The 19,018-nt window shown below is 35.1% G+C and overlaps 1 protein-coding gene across 2 annotated transcripts in view; it reads left to right on the top strand.

The window, feature by feature from the left end:
* The window catches only part of LOC110459110, a 51,916-nt gene that overhangs the window by 843 nt on the left and 32,055 nt on the right, over nucleotides 1-19,018 (top strand). The window contains exons 2-3 of one of the 2 annotated variants that reach the window (XM_021511207.1): nucleotides 183-233; nucleotides 9,652-9,721. In XM_021511207.1, coding sequence (XP_021366882.1) covers nucleotides 203-233; nucleotides 9,652-9,721 — 101 coding nt within the window. In that variant the 5' untranslated portion in view covers nucleotides 183-202. Of the gene's footprint in view, nucleotides 1-113; nucleotides 234-9,651; nucleotides 9,722-19,018 lie in introns of those variants that run through there. The other variant, XM_021511206.1, reaches the window with a different exon arrangement.

The raw sequence follows: 19,018 nt of genomic DNA on the forward strand, positions 1-19,018 counted from the left end.
GTGTATAATTTGGCTGTTAATCCATATATGTGAATTTTACCTCCACTTTGTGGCTTCCATAACTAAGTGCCTTCCTTCGATATTGTGACGTGAAGTCCAATTTGCATATTCCTTGTCTAGGAGTAATTAAACTAGTCACACTCTCACTTATAACGCTTTGTGTGTTATCTCTCGTCATACAGACACAAACGACGGGGATAAGATGGCAGCGCTGTGTTTTTCGATTGTAATAGGTAAGTACAAAATACATCTTTTTTTCATCCCAAAACATTCCACATACATGAAGTAGCCATTTATAATATTATTTTATTGTGATTATTGAAAATGATGTTTTTGTAAATAAAAGATCAATAAAAGAAGTTTTCAACATTTGTTGTACATTTCAGAAATTAATTTATTATAATTTTAATGACGTGTAAGTGATTATTGGTCTCTACCTCAATTTACTTGTGTGTAGTATCCTCAGTAAAGTTGAACACATATATCATCTGGCACAAAACGAAAACTACTGTCAACGTCATACATACTATTTAAATAATTTTTCAATTAATTTCAAATATACTATATACATGGTATTAAATAGAATATCTTATACCAAATTGAGAAATACTAAATAAGCATATGCTTTATAATTATTTGTTATACAAGTAATTGTGATATGCAAAGAAATTATAAGATAAGATAAGATACATGAGAATAAAAGAACTTCACATAAGATGTAATTTGTTAGTTAAAAGTTAGTTGTGATATGATAAAAATATTGCATTCATATGAAATATATTAAATAAGCCTCTTAATCAAGGTAGAATATGGCAAACTTTTACGCATAACATATACGAAAGAAACATTATATTAAAAATGGAGAACATGGTATTTCATGTAAAGAGCATCGATATGAACTATTGTAGATATATATATATATATGAAATATGAGAAGTTGAAATATATACATTAGAGATATATGTAAAGCATACATATCTTCATGTAATCTAATTAACAAAACGTCTCTACTGTTGATAAATGAACATAATAGAAACCATGTCTTCATGTATAATTCCGGCTGTCAAGCACGCCCTGTATAATCAGAAAAAAACTGCACTTAATGCAATAAATATAACTGTAAAACTTCACTCTTTGTAGACGTGAATATGTCTAATCCAAGTTGCAAGTTGTGGACAGTTTTTGTTTAATTTCTGACAACTATATGAGATGGTATGGTATAAAACTACAAATCACAAACCGCACATCATCTCATCACGTGTCTCGATCTAGGCATGATATTAATAAGCAAGTAGAAAAACGATCAATGTCCAAAATCTATAAGCATGAATACGGGAGTTAGACTTGCCATGTGTATTTTATTCTAAAATATTTAATTTTTTAACTTATCTTGTCTGTGCTTTAAATATGGGGTTAATAGTGTCTTTCCTATATTTTTGAGCCTTTAAGTTTCCCGTCTTTTTTATCCGCGTCGTAATACCGTAATACGAATATTGTATTGTGCGAGAACAAACTGGTTTTTATGTCTATTTTCTTTTTACATGAAAAGAGGGTTAAGTCCATATGTATATTATAAGGTGGCATTTCATCGAGATTGGTTTGCTCCATATGTAAATTCGCAAGAACGTACATGTATGTGACAGTAGCGACTATGTTAATAATAAAACGCAAGTCCACTTAACATTGATAGATGGCGTTGGACACACATAACATGACAACTTTATGTACAAAAGATTTATCACCGGTATTACAGTCATAATGACAATAGAACTATTTGTTCGAAAGCAACAACCTGGATCTTAATAAAAAGCATTAGCATCTTAATCATATACAAGTGTTTCAAAGAGTTCTTGTCTTAAGTCATGAATATTCTACATAGAATAAAACAATCATTGGGCATATCGACGCCTTCGGGATAAGAAGATATTTGGAACGTCAGCTGGACGCATATGCAATTACCGTATGTAATTGGTAACGTAATTTTGGTTCATAATATTAAAATTACATATATTGCCGTTTCGTATATGTTTGAACAAGGATGTTTCCCCATATAACAGTGCAATTAAGGGATATATTTTGACGTATGACATATATCATGTAAAACTCAACCTTTAAATAGTATTCCATTAACTTAAAAGTCCGAACGCCATTATTCTTAGATTGCAATTTACATTTATTAACCTTAAATTTAGACTTCGATATATCAATGATTTTTTTAAATCAAAATACGGTTGTGTGACCGCACAACGCACCAGAAATAGCGTACGCACACCGTGTATACATCGTTCACACACCGTCCGCACATCGTCTACACATGACGCGCACAGCTGTACGATTTAACAATCGATCGCCCGTTATGCGGTTCTCTCCGCACAACTGTGCATTTGGGTACACTTTGTAGATCAATATTACGGAATGAAAAAAATACGGAAAGCTCGTATGCTATAATGAAAACAGTATGCATTACTGTAATTTCTCATCACAATAATGAAGATTATGTACAGTTTTACAATGCGTGTAACACAGAATTAAGTGACCGCTAGACTGTCAAGAATGGGGTTGGCTCCAAGGTAACAGAACAGGTAAATAACAATTTGATGAGTGAGCGGAGTTTTACCTGGCCTGTACCTGACACATAGAGCTGAAAGGCGATACCGTATGACCATAATGAAAGCACAACTGGACGTTTCGTATATGTTATTTGCATTCGGTTTGCCTATATCTCCCCTTCACTTGTGTTTTCACACCCCTGGCCCTACCCGACGAAATATGTAAGCGCCACGGGCGGGGGGAAACTACGGTCCAGGTACATATACAAAGTGCCTATGTTTACCTGTATACGGGACTGTGTTGTAATTTAACATGTGTCGATTAAGGTCGTTTAAAAAATACCGAAAACACAATTTCTAAATTTAAGAAAATATAGATATAAAAGTAAGCTTATAGATGTAGGTAGAATATAGAAGCATACGTACAAATCAAGTTTATGTGTTTAAGCACGAAACCGTATATATTGTTAAGGCATTCCTCAATTTACACCAACCACGATTGTTATCGCACAGCGTTCGTCCATCGTGCACACAAATGTGCGCAAACAATGATCGTCCAATTTTGTATCGTTCGCACATCGTGCACACATCGTTCACACACCGTGCACACATCGTGCGCACACCGTACATCATGTAACGTTGTGCGATCCCACAACTGTAACTCACTTTCATCACACCGTCATGTTTAAACTGCATATTTACTTATGTAACTACTGGATCAATTATTCGCAAAATAACATTATTGTTCGCAAGTCATTAATTCAAAGTTATGCGGGTATTTATATTATGCATTTTAAATTAGAACACTGTTGAATGATTTATTATTATAATATGGCATCGAAATGTTTAACGTAAACAGGCGTGACTATGGGGAGCTTAGAATGACAGGTTTGGTCACATTGGGTCAACATACTCTATAATATAATCAAGATCTAACAAAAGAAAACTTAGATTGTCTTCGTAATGATTTAAAAGGAGTGCTTAAGTAATGCCACAATTAGCATATTTCGTGTCGGTTGAAGCTCCTGTATGGCATTGTCGTGATTTCAGCTTACTAATCGGCATGTATACATGTTTCGACGGGCTGACCTTTGACCGATGACATGTCACGTTAACCCTTCACATCCCGGTGTACACCTGCAAGTGTCTCTCTATGGCTTTAGAGACTCTGTCCCTTTGGGACAGAAATAACTCGTATACCATCCTCGTCTGGTCAAGACACAGACTGGTTCTTCTCAGGGAAGGTGCCAGGCACGTTTATAAAACGTTTGTGTGGATAACTTGGGATTCATTAACGATTTTTTTCGATGATAATTTTTTAACCTGTTTTTTTACGGGAAAACTGTATAGAAATAGAAATAATATGCCTATTTACTTTTATTCTGATATGAACTTAAACAGATGGTATAAGTTGTTATGAATTACAATGAGTTGAGGTCCAACCCAAAATGCATTTGCATAAAGCTAACACAGTGTACATTATATCACATACAAATGCAAATATGAAATGTTCCATTTGAGTAATTGAGTGTTTCGGGCCAAGACAATTTATGTCCAGAGGGTTTTATGTAGTAAACATGTGTTCCTTCTGTACATATGCTATTTTGTAGTTAGTAAATATACCATATATTCTACGTATCAAATCAGGTAAATTAACAGGTATGCTTTGTTGAATTTTCAAAGGTAAAAAGGAGACAAGTATGATTAAAACTCAAAGTATGCAAATGATTAATGGCTTCAAATTCAGATTTTTTTTATAAAATACAGATTAATCAAATTCATATCAAGGTAGTATGAAATTTAATTCGCCAATTAAATTTTTCTTCGTTAGAAATTGTAGAGACACGGGAATTAATCTCTTGAATCTTCATTAATGAAACGTTTATGAATACCATGTTTAACTACAGATGGTCATATATGTTGAGATGTGTCTACGTTTAAAACGTTAATTAATAAAAATGGTATGAGGAGTGTTGACATTAAGTCTGAGCACGTCTGGACAGTGTAGGCGCTCATTAGTAATATATCCTTATGGCTGTATTGAATCCTGTCTAAAAATGAACAAAAACGGCTAAAACGTTGATACGACGACATAAACATGTAAATTTTACGTCAATGGTTTTAAAGATGTACGTGTTATGTGAAGGATTGTTTTGATTGATAATGTGTCCCACATTTATTTGTTCTGTCCTAGATGATTTGTTCTCTTTTGCAAGTATGCATTTCTCAACAATTCAAGTGTGATGTTGGAATGCAATTTAATGTATTTTATCAGTGTTTTGTTATTCAAATTCAATTTTCACTGTCATCTGACACCAATGAAAGTGATAAGTTTATGTAGCAGAACAATTATAGATTTGTTTTACTCCGCATTGAAGCCGCGGTTGGCCTATTTTAACAACGTTGCCCGTCTGTCTGGGTTTCCGTTTGTCGGTCCGTCCACATTGGTTTTTTGGAGATTATCTAAGGAAACAAATATCTTTTCAAAATTTGACCTGGCGATATACTGTGATTTAAAAATACGTTAAAATTTCTAATGTCAAGGTCAATGGCAATAACTATAATAGACCGGGGTGTTCGGTTCTTATGTTTGAATTAAAATGATTGTTGAATTTGAAACTTGTCATGATGGTGCATTGTGTGAAATAGAGAATAAACGTCAAGATGACCGTTTCTATATATAGGCCATGGGGTTACGGTCCTTTTGTCGGAATCCAAAAGACTGACAATTATGAAATTTAATATGGTAATAGACCAATAGTATACAAAAGGTGTAAACAAGTTTCTGAAGTCAAGGTCACATCTACTAAAAGATAATGCAACTGAAGGTTCGGGAAAATATACCTATTGTATCTCACTACATCAACCAAATTAATCTGCTGCTAATTGGAGCAATAATGATATATATCTTTTTCGATTGTACTGCAATACCCAGTATCTGTATTCCAGTAAAGATGTTGCAAGACTAGAAATATTTTATTCCATATGGACATTGCCAAGCAAGACAGCTGCTTGGAATTTATTCATAATCCAATTGTAGTTTTTTTTTTACTGAATCAAACCATATCCTTTCAATACAATGTTCACTTCATCTGTCTATAAATAAAATATGCAATCTTATTAAATAACTAGTCTTCTGACTTGTTGAACAGCACTAGTATTAAAGTTGACCAACACTGTTCATGATAGGATTAATTCATAATGAACCAAAAAGTCAAAATATAGATTAATATAACCACACGCTAAACCTGCAATTTTGTACCTACTCTGATGAAGTCATCCGGATATGGTTACGCCTGAGGGAATACTTTGATTGACAAGTTAAGGTGTCATGACTGATGACACTTGTACGATAGCAATCACGATCAGTATAAAAGGAACACACTTTTCAATCTCTTGTGTAGGCGCTCAGTCATCAGCTTAAGACGCCATTTGTTTAATATTCGCATTTGTTTTACATACTGTGTTTAAAATATTTAAATATAAATCATTTCTATTTGTGCATTTGAGTCACCTCGAATCGATTTTGAATATCAAAAAGCAAAACCATAAAAGCACATAACGAACAAATAACTGTAAGCTGTGATGCAGCCAACGAGTCTTAACACGAGTCTGGGCCCTGCAGGGCTCAGTTGAAATACAATAAGCGTCACAAGAAGTCATACAAATATTAAATACAAATTGTATGAATTTTCTTCAAAAGCTACAAACTATTGTGTTTCCTTAGTTTCTATGATACGATTTTATTCTCCCTAATTATACAGAAATCGAAAATAGTAATAGAATATATCATGTTGATTTGTCTTTGAGCTCGGCAAGTCTGGATCATAGTAACTGGCACGGAATCTATGGACAGTTGAATGTTGATTACAGAACAGGAAATGTATTCAGTTTTAATTGAAATTGTTTATCCATCGTGCTTAATTAATCTCTTTTAGTTGCAAAATGTTTTATGCATTTATTCAAATGTAGGATACTGCCTTGGGGATTTTGAAATTGGCTTTTATCTATTTTAGATCCGGCTATTCAATGTAATAGCCATTTTACATCAGTGTATTCAATGACGTAATACCTATGAGGACAGCAATCAGGGGAATAAGATAACTTAATTAACTTTTTACAATGAAAGGAAAGTTGCTATTGCTTTTTTTACATTATTATTTTTACAACATTGTGTTACAATGTAATCCTTTTTTAAATAGCTGAAGCATATGATTATGTTGTTAAGAGAATTGCAAAATTTGTTTCCATTTCTTCTGAAGCTTATGAAATTTGCTGTAGCACGATGCATAATTGTTATGGCACGAGGACTTTAAAATCCTCTCCTCTATTAAATACTTCCTGTTCCATATTTGTGTAATTTCTTTAACGTTTAGTTTTGTTGTACATATATTATAACAAACGTTTAACAATTAATAAATTATGAAAACCAATGAGAAACGCCCGTATGAACTTATCTTATCAATAAACCCGTGCAGGTTCGGGGGAGGGAATGGGCCTGCTGTATCCACTGACTGATCGCAGGTTAGGGGGAGGGAATAGGCCTGCTGTATCCACTGACTGATCGTAATAGGCGATTAACATGGGGATAATATCAGCAAATTCAACACATAAAAATCAACTTATTACGGAAATTACAAACGTCTTTTTTAATAAAACATTCTTTATTATTATTTCTTTCCGTGCAATCCGATCCAACTAAACTGTCAGTAACATATCCAATAGATGATTCTAAGTGCCCTCACTCGTTTTCACACACCCAACCATAAAAAAGTGTGCAATAAATCACATTAAACTCCAGTCATTGTATAGCTAAATCCATTGCATGTGCAATCGTGATAAAATGACGAAAACTTCGACTGTGGTAATAATAATAAATGTTTGATGGGAAGGGAACATAAAAACCATGAGGTCTATAATACAATGCAAAGGATCCAAATTAGGACGGGATTTTTAAAAGGTTGTTATTATTAATAGTTTTTATCTGTTTCATACATTTTGGCTCTTTATTTCTCAACACCATGCGATGGTATACTATTCCCCTCTTCTCTTTTGAATCAGTTTTGACGTTAGGAACTTTTAGGGAATACATTCAATGTCGTCGTGGCGTTTGTTGGCTAACACAACTTATGATACCTAATGTTTTTGGTTGTAGTTGGTATATTTGCAACTGATTTGTATTTATGTGTTTTGCAAAATAATAAGAACTTCTTGATAGAAGCCACTGGGTGGCTAAACCACCAAAATAAGTACAAATGTCACCCTTTGGGTGCACTTTTTCATTCACATTTCTTGTTTACGTTGTTTTTGTTATGAGTGGAGAGGCATACAAGGCAGCTAAGCAATTCGCTTGATTATTCTTATAACACCATAACAAGTTTAATTATTGTATAACTGTTATTATTTTATTTTAAAGTGAGAAACATTAGTATTACAATATTATGACACAATACACATTAACACACAAGACACATTAACAGGTTCAGTAAATATCGAGGATTATTGATTTGCTGCTGATAACGTAAATCAGGATGATGTCCCCTTATTCGTCAAGTGACCCTTGCGAATCGTTCAAAGCATATCTAACTTGGAATAGTTTTAAGCCCATCGTGGTGCGGCGTCTGTCCGTCTGGCGTCAACTTTTTATTTTAAACAACTTCTACTGACTAACCAAAATACCCAGGGTGATGTTATTTGGCCAGTAGCATGCTTGGAAAAGAGGCTACCAAGTGTGTTCATCCTCAAGGTTGAACATAAATTAAAAATACAATTATTAAGTAAAGCGATGATCAATATACCTTTGGTTTCTAACTTTTTGGCCTCTAGCATCACCGACTAGTCCTTAAGGATGAACCAGCTGTAGGACGCAGCGTTATTAATTGTTTAGCACAATGTTACTATTACCAGACTTTAAAGGTGCATCACATGTATGTGTAATATACATATTTGAAAAGTATAGCTTGTCTTTATATATAAATAAGCATACAGGGGTTTCTCCAACATATGATAATATCCCTCTAAGGATGCAATATCGATGTCAACCAATAACACAATGAACAAATTCAATATAATCAGTATACATGACCTGTCCCTTTAAAGACTTCCTTTAATATCTCTCTGGCCCTATTATGTATAATATAACTCTTTGAGCTCTTGGGTGGATTACAGTACTATATATGGATTATCTTTATACATTAAACACTTATTAATTCAAAAGTACTAGAATGCCTTTTCTAACACTCTCTTTCGAGAGGGGTCAGGCCTCCGTCTTTCCCTTTGGCGTTCAGTCTACAGTTGGTTGAAGGTTCCTGCATGTACTACCTCTCTGCAAATAAAGTAAAACCTGACACTGCCTTACATGTGTATCACACATTCATGACACTAAGAGTGTACACGTACAGGTTATCTCCCCTCCTTCGTAAATTGAAAATTTTGATAACCGGTCTTTGTTGTGTTTCACTCGCCTTTCAGAACGTTTAAGAACTTTCTAAACTTTTAAACAACATAGGTTTACAATGATATCGCTCAACAATTATGCAAAGACAATACGTTTCTATCAATGACTACTTTATATGAGTCAAATTAGAGTTCAAGCTCCTTTTTATGTGGTTTTCACGTCTTTTTCGTCTTTATTAATGTTTAACAGTATACACTGTTGATTGGTTTGGTTTTATTTTGTGTATCGTTCTATTAACAGCAACAGCTAAGGTTATTTAAGCGTGCATGTGTGTATGTGTGCCGGAGACAGGGTATTTTAGTGTGATATCGCGGATCTGATGACGACTTTATAGTGCTTTATTACTGAAATGCCATGTCGAAGGCACCAAACACAACATTACGCCCGGTCACATTATACTAACAACAGCTGTACCAGTTGTTGCCATTCCCCTCAATGCTTAACGTTATGAACGGAAATAACTAAGACCATATTCAAGTACTTTGGTACATATGTGTCCCGACCTTGTGCAAGGTGCTAGGAAATAAAAGGTAGTCAGAAATAGACACAAAAGCAAATCCCCAATTCCGCTGGGGGTTCCCATATTAGTCGCCTCTTTTGTTGAATCTGAGACATATAATATATAATTGTCCATTTTACTTTCAGTTTGTCTGTTAATTACACAAGCTGAGTCCATATGTAACCCAACCCCTGACTTAGACGGAGCACCAGAAGGGTAAGTTTCCAGAATTTAAATTCAACAACACAAGGTATTTAATGTTGATTTGATGACATATTATGTGAAAGAGTAAACAATATTAGTTATATAGTCAGTTACTGACCCTCTACAGAACTATAGAGGGTCAGTAACTGACTATATAACGAATTTATCGCATCGAGGACCCTTTTTGCTTAAAATGAAAGTGATGTAATACATAACAAAACAATATGAATATTTAACAAATTTCGTCTAACCTCGCTGCGGTATAGCCTTCAAAATCCACATCCTGATGTTTCTCCATGAGATAATCCTTAAAACACTTCACACACGTCTTGTTGGCCTTTTGCGTTTGGGCAGACTGACTGTTTAGTCGCTTCTTGTCTATTTCTTCCGTTGTCGTCTGCCCAAATCTCTCCATGTTGTTGTTGTGCTGTTGTCTCTCAATGTCACCGAAACGCTTAGATAAGGGGACGGCACCCACGCTAATACAAAAGACGGTCGCTTGCTACAGCGTCTTACTAATTTTGCCTGGCGTAGGAGAAGCAACTCCTATCATTTCAGAATATTCAGGTACCCGGTATCTGTTGTTTTAGTTTTGAAGCGGTGAGCAGTGGGCGGCCATATTGCCCTATAATGGAATCCTACTGACCCTATATAGAAAATTAGAGGGTCACCACGTGACAGCTCTAAACCAATGGATTTTGGACATTTTTGTCCGAGGTGCGATAATGTTTGATGTATATCCGGATTCTTTAATATTTGCTATATTTTTCCTCCTAATTATAAGCCCTCTCTTCAGGCAACAACACCACTCGGTGCAATGAAATTTGCAATTAAATTATCAAAGCTTCACATAATGCAAAACATTCTGCGTTATTGCCTATCGTTGACGGTGCAATGTTATATAAAAAAAATACAAACATTACAAGCGTATAGAAGTCAACTTTATATCACTGTAACGGTATGCACCTGCGAGCTTTTTGATAATCATCAAACACACCCTATAATAATGCAACACGTGTCGAAACAGTAAATATCTCAATAATGTTGCGTTCCTTGCAAACTTAGTCTCCACTTTGACCTTTTTGTTGGTTTGAAGCAATTTCATTATACATGTTTTATCGGCATCCTTCGTTGGTATTAAAAGTCATTATGAATGCTTATTGGACATTTCAAATTCCATGAAGTTTACATGTAAATCTAAGTCCTAAACAAGTAATCTCTTGTCCTCAAATCGAGATCCGGGTTAAAATGAAACAACAGGGCACATTTTAAACAAAAGCATAACGAACTGTCGATAAAACAGCAATTCGAACTCAATACCGATAAAACAAATGATGAGCAAATGAAAGACCTTTTAAAAGTACAAATAAAACATGTGTTCCAGAAGAAAACCATATTGAAAACACTTTAAATTGCACAAGGAAATATAAGATTGGCATATGAAATTATGATGCGCTGCCCGTATTCTTCATCAATGGGATTTCCTATTATAAAAAACTTTATGGTAAAGAAAAATTGAAAAAAAAGAGAAACAAAAGTAAATTTGCATTTAGCCGTGGCCCAGATATCTTTAACCTAACATTTAATGACCCGACATTCAGTTACTCCCCATGTGAGGAAGGCTTTGGGTTCTGTCCCCTGGCCGAGACATACCAAAGTCTTTAAAAATGGTAGTTTCTACTCCTGCTTAACGCTCAGAAAATTAGGAGTGGGATGACTGGTTGCTGGGTGTCTTAGGCAGTATGTTTCAGTGAGGTAGCAATATAAAGTCGACATCAGTTACGTGCTATCACAAGGAGACAAACAAGAACATATCGCAGCCTCCCAAAATACACAAGCATACACTACACGCATGCATCTTGCACACAGGGGCGGCCGTACTTAAATGACCGTAGCTGTTAATAGGACGTTAAACAAAATCAAACCAAACCAAACCAAATCAGTTACTTAAAATGTAAATGACGGTTGCGTACGTATGCATTCGCCACAGGCTGTTACAGCTCAAACCTAATTAGGCTTGAACGTTTACCCGATCTTGTTTGCGTAAAAGCTCGTCATGCTGGTTTCGATCCGTTTGGGTGAATGGTGTGGGAATCAGATAACATGTGGTCGACATAACATATACAATATTTAAAGCATGATTAAGAAATACATAGTACACATACACACATACAGTACATTAGGTTAAGGCAGAAGCATATCACAGATAAAATTATAATATCACAGTTTTGGAAAGTCGAGAATATGTCACGTGTGTAATTAAAACATTAGTGAATTGATCAAATGTCATGCACAGCATACATTCTTATGTGCATTTTAAAATTAAGAAACATATCTTGTGTCTAATTAACATACATATATGTTAGCCTTTGCCTGAGAGCAAAACAGAACACAACAGAAAAAGCTACAGAAGCGGGACGGCTTGTTCGTTTGGAGACGCGTGATAATGGTATGTTTAGAAGCACACAGTCCTTCAACAAAACATCAGTCGGGAATAATATCCAAAAATAATAAATACTAATAGAAAGCTTGAGCTAAGACCAAAAAAGAAAGAAAGAGTGTAATTAAACCTAAAATTTGATAACATATGTGACATAGGTGCTATAGCATAAAATCCTAGGAGATATATACTTACATAGTTCTAATCAAATTTTTGTTTGTATATATTATTTAAGTATTTTCTGCATTCTGATTTGAACCTATTCAATGTCTGACTCTCAGTGATAGATGTTGGCAGGCTGTTCCAACATTTGGGACTATCGTTTCAAATACATAAGACTATTTTAAAATAAGTTTCAGAGGTTATACTGACAGTATTGCCAAATGTGGGCACTGGATAAAAACAAACAAGTGTTAAGACTATTAATACACACATATATACATGTATATTTATATATACTGAGGTGTCAGCGTTTCAGTTGACACATTCCGTTCAAACAACATATTTATACTTGATGTTATGTCTTTCTATGTAGCCGTTTGTTCCGTCAACTACGTAAGTCTGTTGGGTCAACCGTGACGTTTCACTACAGAAGCTTCCAGTATTTCTGTCCTTGACTAAAAAGCGTTGCAGGTGTGTAGGTCATTACCTAAAGAATTTCTAGATGCCAATATTGTACACATACTGTATTGTGTATAACCTAACATGGAAGCGGCCTTTTATTCCTATCAGTTCTTGTTAATTCAGTATGCTCGTTGTAAAGTTCTCGCATTTAACAATCCTTATTGTATATAAGGAGCTACACATGTGTCGCCCATTCCCCACATATAAAGTACTCGATATGTTTGCGTGAATTGTCAATTTTCAACCAAATCAATACATACTGTAATAGGATCCGTGACATAATAACGTACTTCATCACGACGCTCTGTCGGTCCCCTACATCTATTGAGTTCATGTGGTTTTTGTGTACTGAATGTAATGTAATATCTTTACTACTATCCATTTAAAACGTTCATGGTTTGTGAGCAATCCTGGTCGTGCCTTTTTATATAGCCTCAACATAATTTAGATGGCATGATATCGAACTCAAAAAAAATAAGAACTTAAATCGTCTTTTAAACAGCCTCTATTGTGTACGTGAGTGCTTGTATATGTTCACATGTGTGGTAAAAAATGTGCAAAAAGAAAATAACATCATTTCAATACTTTGGTGTATCTCCGAGTACCAACACTTTTAATTTCTCTGTTTGGTTGAAAATGGAATACAGTTCCATTTTAAAATAAAGTTTCTGAGTTACAAAAAGTGAAGTTATCTGTGAAATGCAGCACAATTAATTATTCATACTGTCATAGCACACCTTCTACTGTATTTTACTTATTTGCTCAGCAAGAATAAATTAAAACGTATTTTTTTCCAAATTACATGTGGAATGAAGACATTACTGCAATACCAAATAGTGAGATTTTAGAAAAACAGAATTACTGATCAGTAAGCAGAGCATATCAAAAATTAAATGTTACTTATAGAAATAAGAAAACTAAGGGATAAAACCGAAATGTCCTATACAAAGCAACACTTTTCAGGTTAAAATTGATAATACCCTGTCTGTCAAGTGAATGGTTTCCAACTGGAGCGGTTAAATCAGCCCATCTTCTTTGACTATCTTGTAATCACGATTACATTTCCATATCCAGACTTAAAGCGGATATGTCACAGTTCCTTGATGACAGTGGTACATATACATTAAAAAGTGTCTGTATAGCTGGATAACGTCTCACGTCTGGGTCGGACATATGACTTATAATATCGAAATAAAAGTCACTTTTAAACAGGTACACTATTCTGCAATTTTCCACGGCGATAAAAGTAAAAGATTTAAAGGAACTTTTCAAATGTTTATGTATGTATTTAGAATAAACATCTTTCTCTTCATTTTTGATACACTTCTAGATTTGTATTTTCATTTCCATTTTCTTATTTTTTTTTATTTTTTTTTATTATATCATTTTTGCATAACTAGTGCCAAGACATTTCTGTTTTCATCACATATATATAAACTTATCTCAGGATTTATTTACCTTTCACTTTTTATGAATTTATGAAGTAAATAACATCATAAGCGTTGTTAGGTGCATGATTTCATTTGTTTCTAAATACTACATAAAACATGCATTATAATGATAGCCTTTAAGACAGCAAATATTGAGAAAATAATTTGTCGATGCACAATGCCATGCTAAACATTTGCACTGTATAATATTTGGAATAGATAATAAACATATAAAAATATTTATGCACGGATCAATAACACATGGCGGCACACTCTTTAATGACCTTAGCGGTTGATTAGACGTCGAACCTTATGCACCTATTTTTATTTTCTGCGTCTACTCATCGTAATCATAACTGTTTTGTCAAATGGGAATCTTTGTTGAATTGGCTGAATGAGATTGCACCTTTCGGAGGGAAAAAAAGTCGATGAATCTACAACAAAAAACAAATAGATCATTTTTTTTAATAATATTTGTTAAATGTTATGCCACCTTAAATAGGCTTTGTGTGCATTATCTATTAATTTATGATAGTCCCTCTGCCAATATTTAAAGGGAAGTAAGTTGTCGATTTATGTACCACAACAAAACATACTTGGTTGTGTATGGTTTAACGTCCTAACCACAGCTATGGGCACGTGTTTTGTGTATGCGTGCATGTATGTATATGTGTTTGGGGCTATCTCACTGAAATACAATGCCGAAAGCCGTAGCACAGCATTCTGCTTGGTCACATCATACTGACAACGGGTGAAGCAGTTGTTACATTATCATAAATGTTGAACGCTTAGCGCAGGGAATAACAACTACCATTTTTAAGGACTTTTGTATGTCCCGGCCAGGGGACAGGTCCCATTGCCTTCCTCACCTAGGCAAACGTTCAACATCAATGCTAAAAGAGAGGTATTGCTAAGCAAGGCGCTAGGAAATAAAAGGTTGTAAGAAAAAAAGAAAAAAGAAAAATAAAGATCCCAAATATTGCAATGGATGCAGCAGAATTATTTGTAGGCGCCAATTAGAGGGCACAAGTGCAAATCCCCAATTTCGCACGGGGTTCCCACATTAGCCGGTATGGTACATCAGTGTGTAACAGCATGTGCATTCTTTTTTCTATCTGTTCTAAAAACAGGACACATACCATAGGTATCTAGGTCATTGCTGTTTTACGATATTCTATTTTATAAGCAAATCTTCAGTTGTACCATTAGTTTAAACGATTGCAAGTAACACTATTAGTATATTAATGCCATATTCATGAAATTGTATTCGATAGAGGGTAACATCAAATATGGCTGGTTTTAGCCTTGTACTCCGAATTTACGAAGATTTGTAACTTTACTTAATCGAGACTGCCTCGACCGTCTCCTGTCAGGTAAGTTATTTTTTGCACTTACAGTCAGTAGCCCATGACACAGTGTACCAGTGTGCTGTAATAACGCACCCGACACCGTCGGCGGTATTAGGTTTTTTGTACAAATATAAAAGCAAACAATTAGGTCTCGACACACCAGAGTGTAGCGGCCGCTCGCGAAACATTATCAATGAGCGGTTTTTTTTTACTTTAAATAACAAAAACAAAAATTGTGATGTTTTATTTTTCCAATGACGTTGAATATATTTAAGAATAATTCCATCAGTTTTATCAAGATGATGTAAACTGTATTCTTTCATTTCCCTGTGTGTAACATAGAGCTGTCAAGGGTAAGAAAGGGATGTAAGAAATGTCTATCTTACACCCCATTTCACGTGACATGACGTCACATTGGCTCAACAATGACGTGACGTCATGAATTTTAAACTATCCGATGCCGCAATGTGGCAAAGGCGACGTGTAAAATTAAAACCTTTTAATATATATTTACCTTACATGTTAGAAAGATGTGATTATTTTTTTCTGCGCAAACACTGTTTGCAAATATGGCTGGCCAAATGTTTTCGTCTAAAATGCTCAGGGGGAAAATTGATATTTTTAAAATCTGGCCAGTCCAAACGCATTTTCATGGTTTCTGAGCTTATTCTGGTGGTAGGAATGAGAGAAAAATACTCTTTTATGTCCAAGGGTGTAAGATAGGGAAAATCCACTGGATTTTACAAAATTTGAAAACCCTTCGGGTGGAATTTCCATATCCTACCCCCCTGGGCATAAAAGAGTCTTATAATCGTATAGTACTTAATAAATGCTCATGAAAAGGACAACAGAATACAATGAACGGAAGAGGTTTTTCAATTATAGTTCGGGAACTTTCTCAACCCTTCCAGTTAAAATATTTTGAATACAAGTAACACGCCGTTGTTAGTTAGATTCTTATGTGTCATCTGCTCCCTTGTTGTTCCGCGTAGTGTCCTATCCCATTCAGTGGTTCATATGACCTATAGGGTACTAGCTCAGCCCGTTCCAGAGTGTAAGCGTAGCTCCTGGGTAGACAACACGTCAAGCGCGACTATACTGTGTCAGACGCACACCGTCTAGTTTGTTTACGAACAGCGAGCATACGACATTTAATTCACTCCCAGCGCGGTCATTTAGTTAATGTTACCGCATGGCGTAATTGTGGGTACTTGAAGCTACAAAATAATGTGTGATCAAAGACAATTGTTCAATGGCGAATCCTTTGGACAGCGTATTAACACGTCTATGAATCACAGCAGATGTTATCGAAAATATGTGTATTCGTCACCAACGTCAAGTGAGGGGTATGAATATCGCCAATACCACAGACAAAGTACAGAAAAAGCCGATTTCAAAGTAAACAAGTACTCATCAGATATTCTTCGGACGACAGTCGAGAAGCCGAGGGTACATGCCAATACTTGTCAATATGAAGTGGAAAACATTCCCAAACGGCGTGACCGCATACAAGCTGACTTAGGAACGATGCAACAAAGCGAGAACGGAAAATATAGGAATTATTTCGGAAAAACTAACAATGTTCAATTATTTCCACAGTGTTCAAATAATACCAACGACAATTTCCCGGCCCCCGTGATGGAGTCGCTTTCCAATCCTTACACCAAACCAAGTGGTGCGAGAAATGCTGGCCTAGCTGAGGTAATAAATGTTTCAGACGATGACGAAATAGAGTATACGTACATGTTTGATCCGTTTCCTCTTGATAGCACTGAGGAAACAATAAACAACACAAACTGGGATGAATTTAATTCGAGATCGAACCATGAACATCCGTCACCTGCACACGTTTTGAATCTATCTACGGAGAGCCAACTCACCTCTTTACAGAATCAAACTGACAATGATGTTAACAAAACACAGGATTGTTTGATAAAATTAAACGGAGTCACATATAACCAATCGCCATCACAGTTGATGTATTCTGACATTGGTACTATGCAAACCGGATATTATCAGTCATGTTTAACGATATCTTCAAAAGCAGGACCTTGTGAACAGGAGCAAGTGGGTGCAACAGGGAATACACGTACATCTTTTTTACCATGCTATCCGTGTGCTGTAGGAGAGTCGAACATGTGCGGCTGTGTACAGATTCAGTTAAATGACAGAAAAGATTCAAGTAAAGGACGGGTTGACGTTAATAACTATAACCTGAAAAGTAGTCAAATATATTTATCTAACGGCATCAATCACAACCAATTCCTGCAAGCACTGCCCAACCAACAACCTGGAGGGAGCATGACCGAACTTGAATATGACTACGGTAAACAATCGCACACCTCGAGTAATAATCAAAAGACAAAACCTAAAGAACACACGCAAAACTACTTCGTGCAAGAATGTCAACAACTTGTACCGAAACAGTTGCTCGAAAAGAACGAGAAACAACAGTGTCTTAATGAGATCAGCCACAAAACGCCATCACCTAAGGCAACATCCATCAGTGTTTCTAATAATCGAACGACTGCGAAGGATGTTCATAAAGATAAAGGCCTTCACGCATCACTAGCTGACCTACACAGTAACTGCGACAGGTGCAGGGGATGTAAACGACTTAACCTTAAATTAAAGGCCGCAGTGATGTGATTCTGAAATAATCAATATATTTCTTACCGTATGTATTACTTGGAGAAAACAAAAGATACAAGTGAGTTGTTAAAAATTGGTATATTTTAATTCTGAACAGGAAGGTTGGAGTACAATGACAACTTAATCGCTTGCCTGTAAAAGTAAAAAATACGAACATGTTTGATTTTTTTCAAAAATATGAAAACCTAAACAAATAAACGTTCATAAATATACAAATATCTTTATATTTAAATTGTATATAGATATAACAATTGATGTAGTTTATCGCACAAAATTATTTTTTTCTTATAATAAATAATTTATAGTCTGTCTTGAATTGAGTAGCTATTACTTTTCTTTTAATGTTGATGGTTGACACTCATAATGTATAGTTCAATAATTCATATTCATGTGTTAAACTCCAAACCTGTAGAAGCCATTTTTAAAACCCCAATGAACAGATTGTAGGACATGATTAGAGTTAGCGATGACATGTTTCTTTAAATAGTAATTTTGACCATGACCTTAGACTTGGAACATTGAGAACAGGTATTATACATGAATTTTGTGTAAATCTGTTCAAGTTCATTTGGAAATGAAGTCGCCAAGCCATGACATAGAATCGGGACATGAACATCTGATTATGTCAAACAGTCAATACTATTTCATTGACGTCTTTTGGTATACAACAATATTTGGTCGGGACCTATCACTACGAGTATCTCTGATCATAATTTGTGAAAGGTTCCGATTATTGTTTGTTTGTTTGTTTGTTTGTTTGATTTTGTTTAACGTCCTATTAACAGCTAAGGTCATTTAAGGGCGGCCTCCCCTG

The sequence above is a fragment of the Mizuhopecten yessoensis genome, unplaced genomic scaffold (genome assembly GCF_002113885.1).
Source record: "Mizuhopecten yessoensis strain PY_sf001 unplaced genomic scaffold, ASM211388v2 scaffold9969, whole genome shotgun sequence".
Taxonomy (NCBI): domain Eukaryota; kingdom Metazoa; phylum Mollusca; class Bivalvia; order Pectinida; family Pectinidae; genus Mizuhopecten; species Mizuhopecten yessoensis.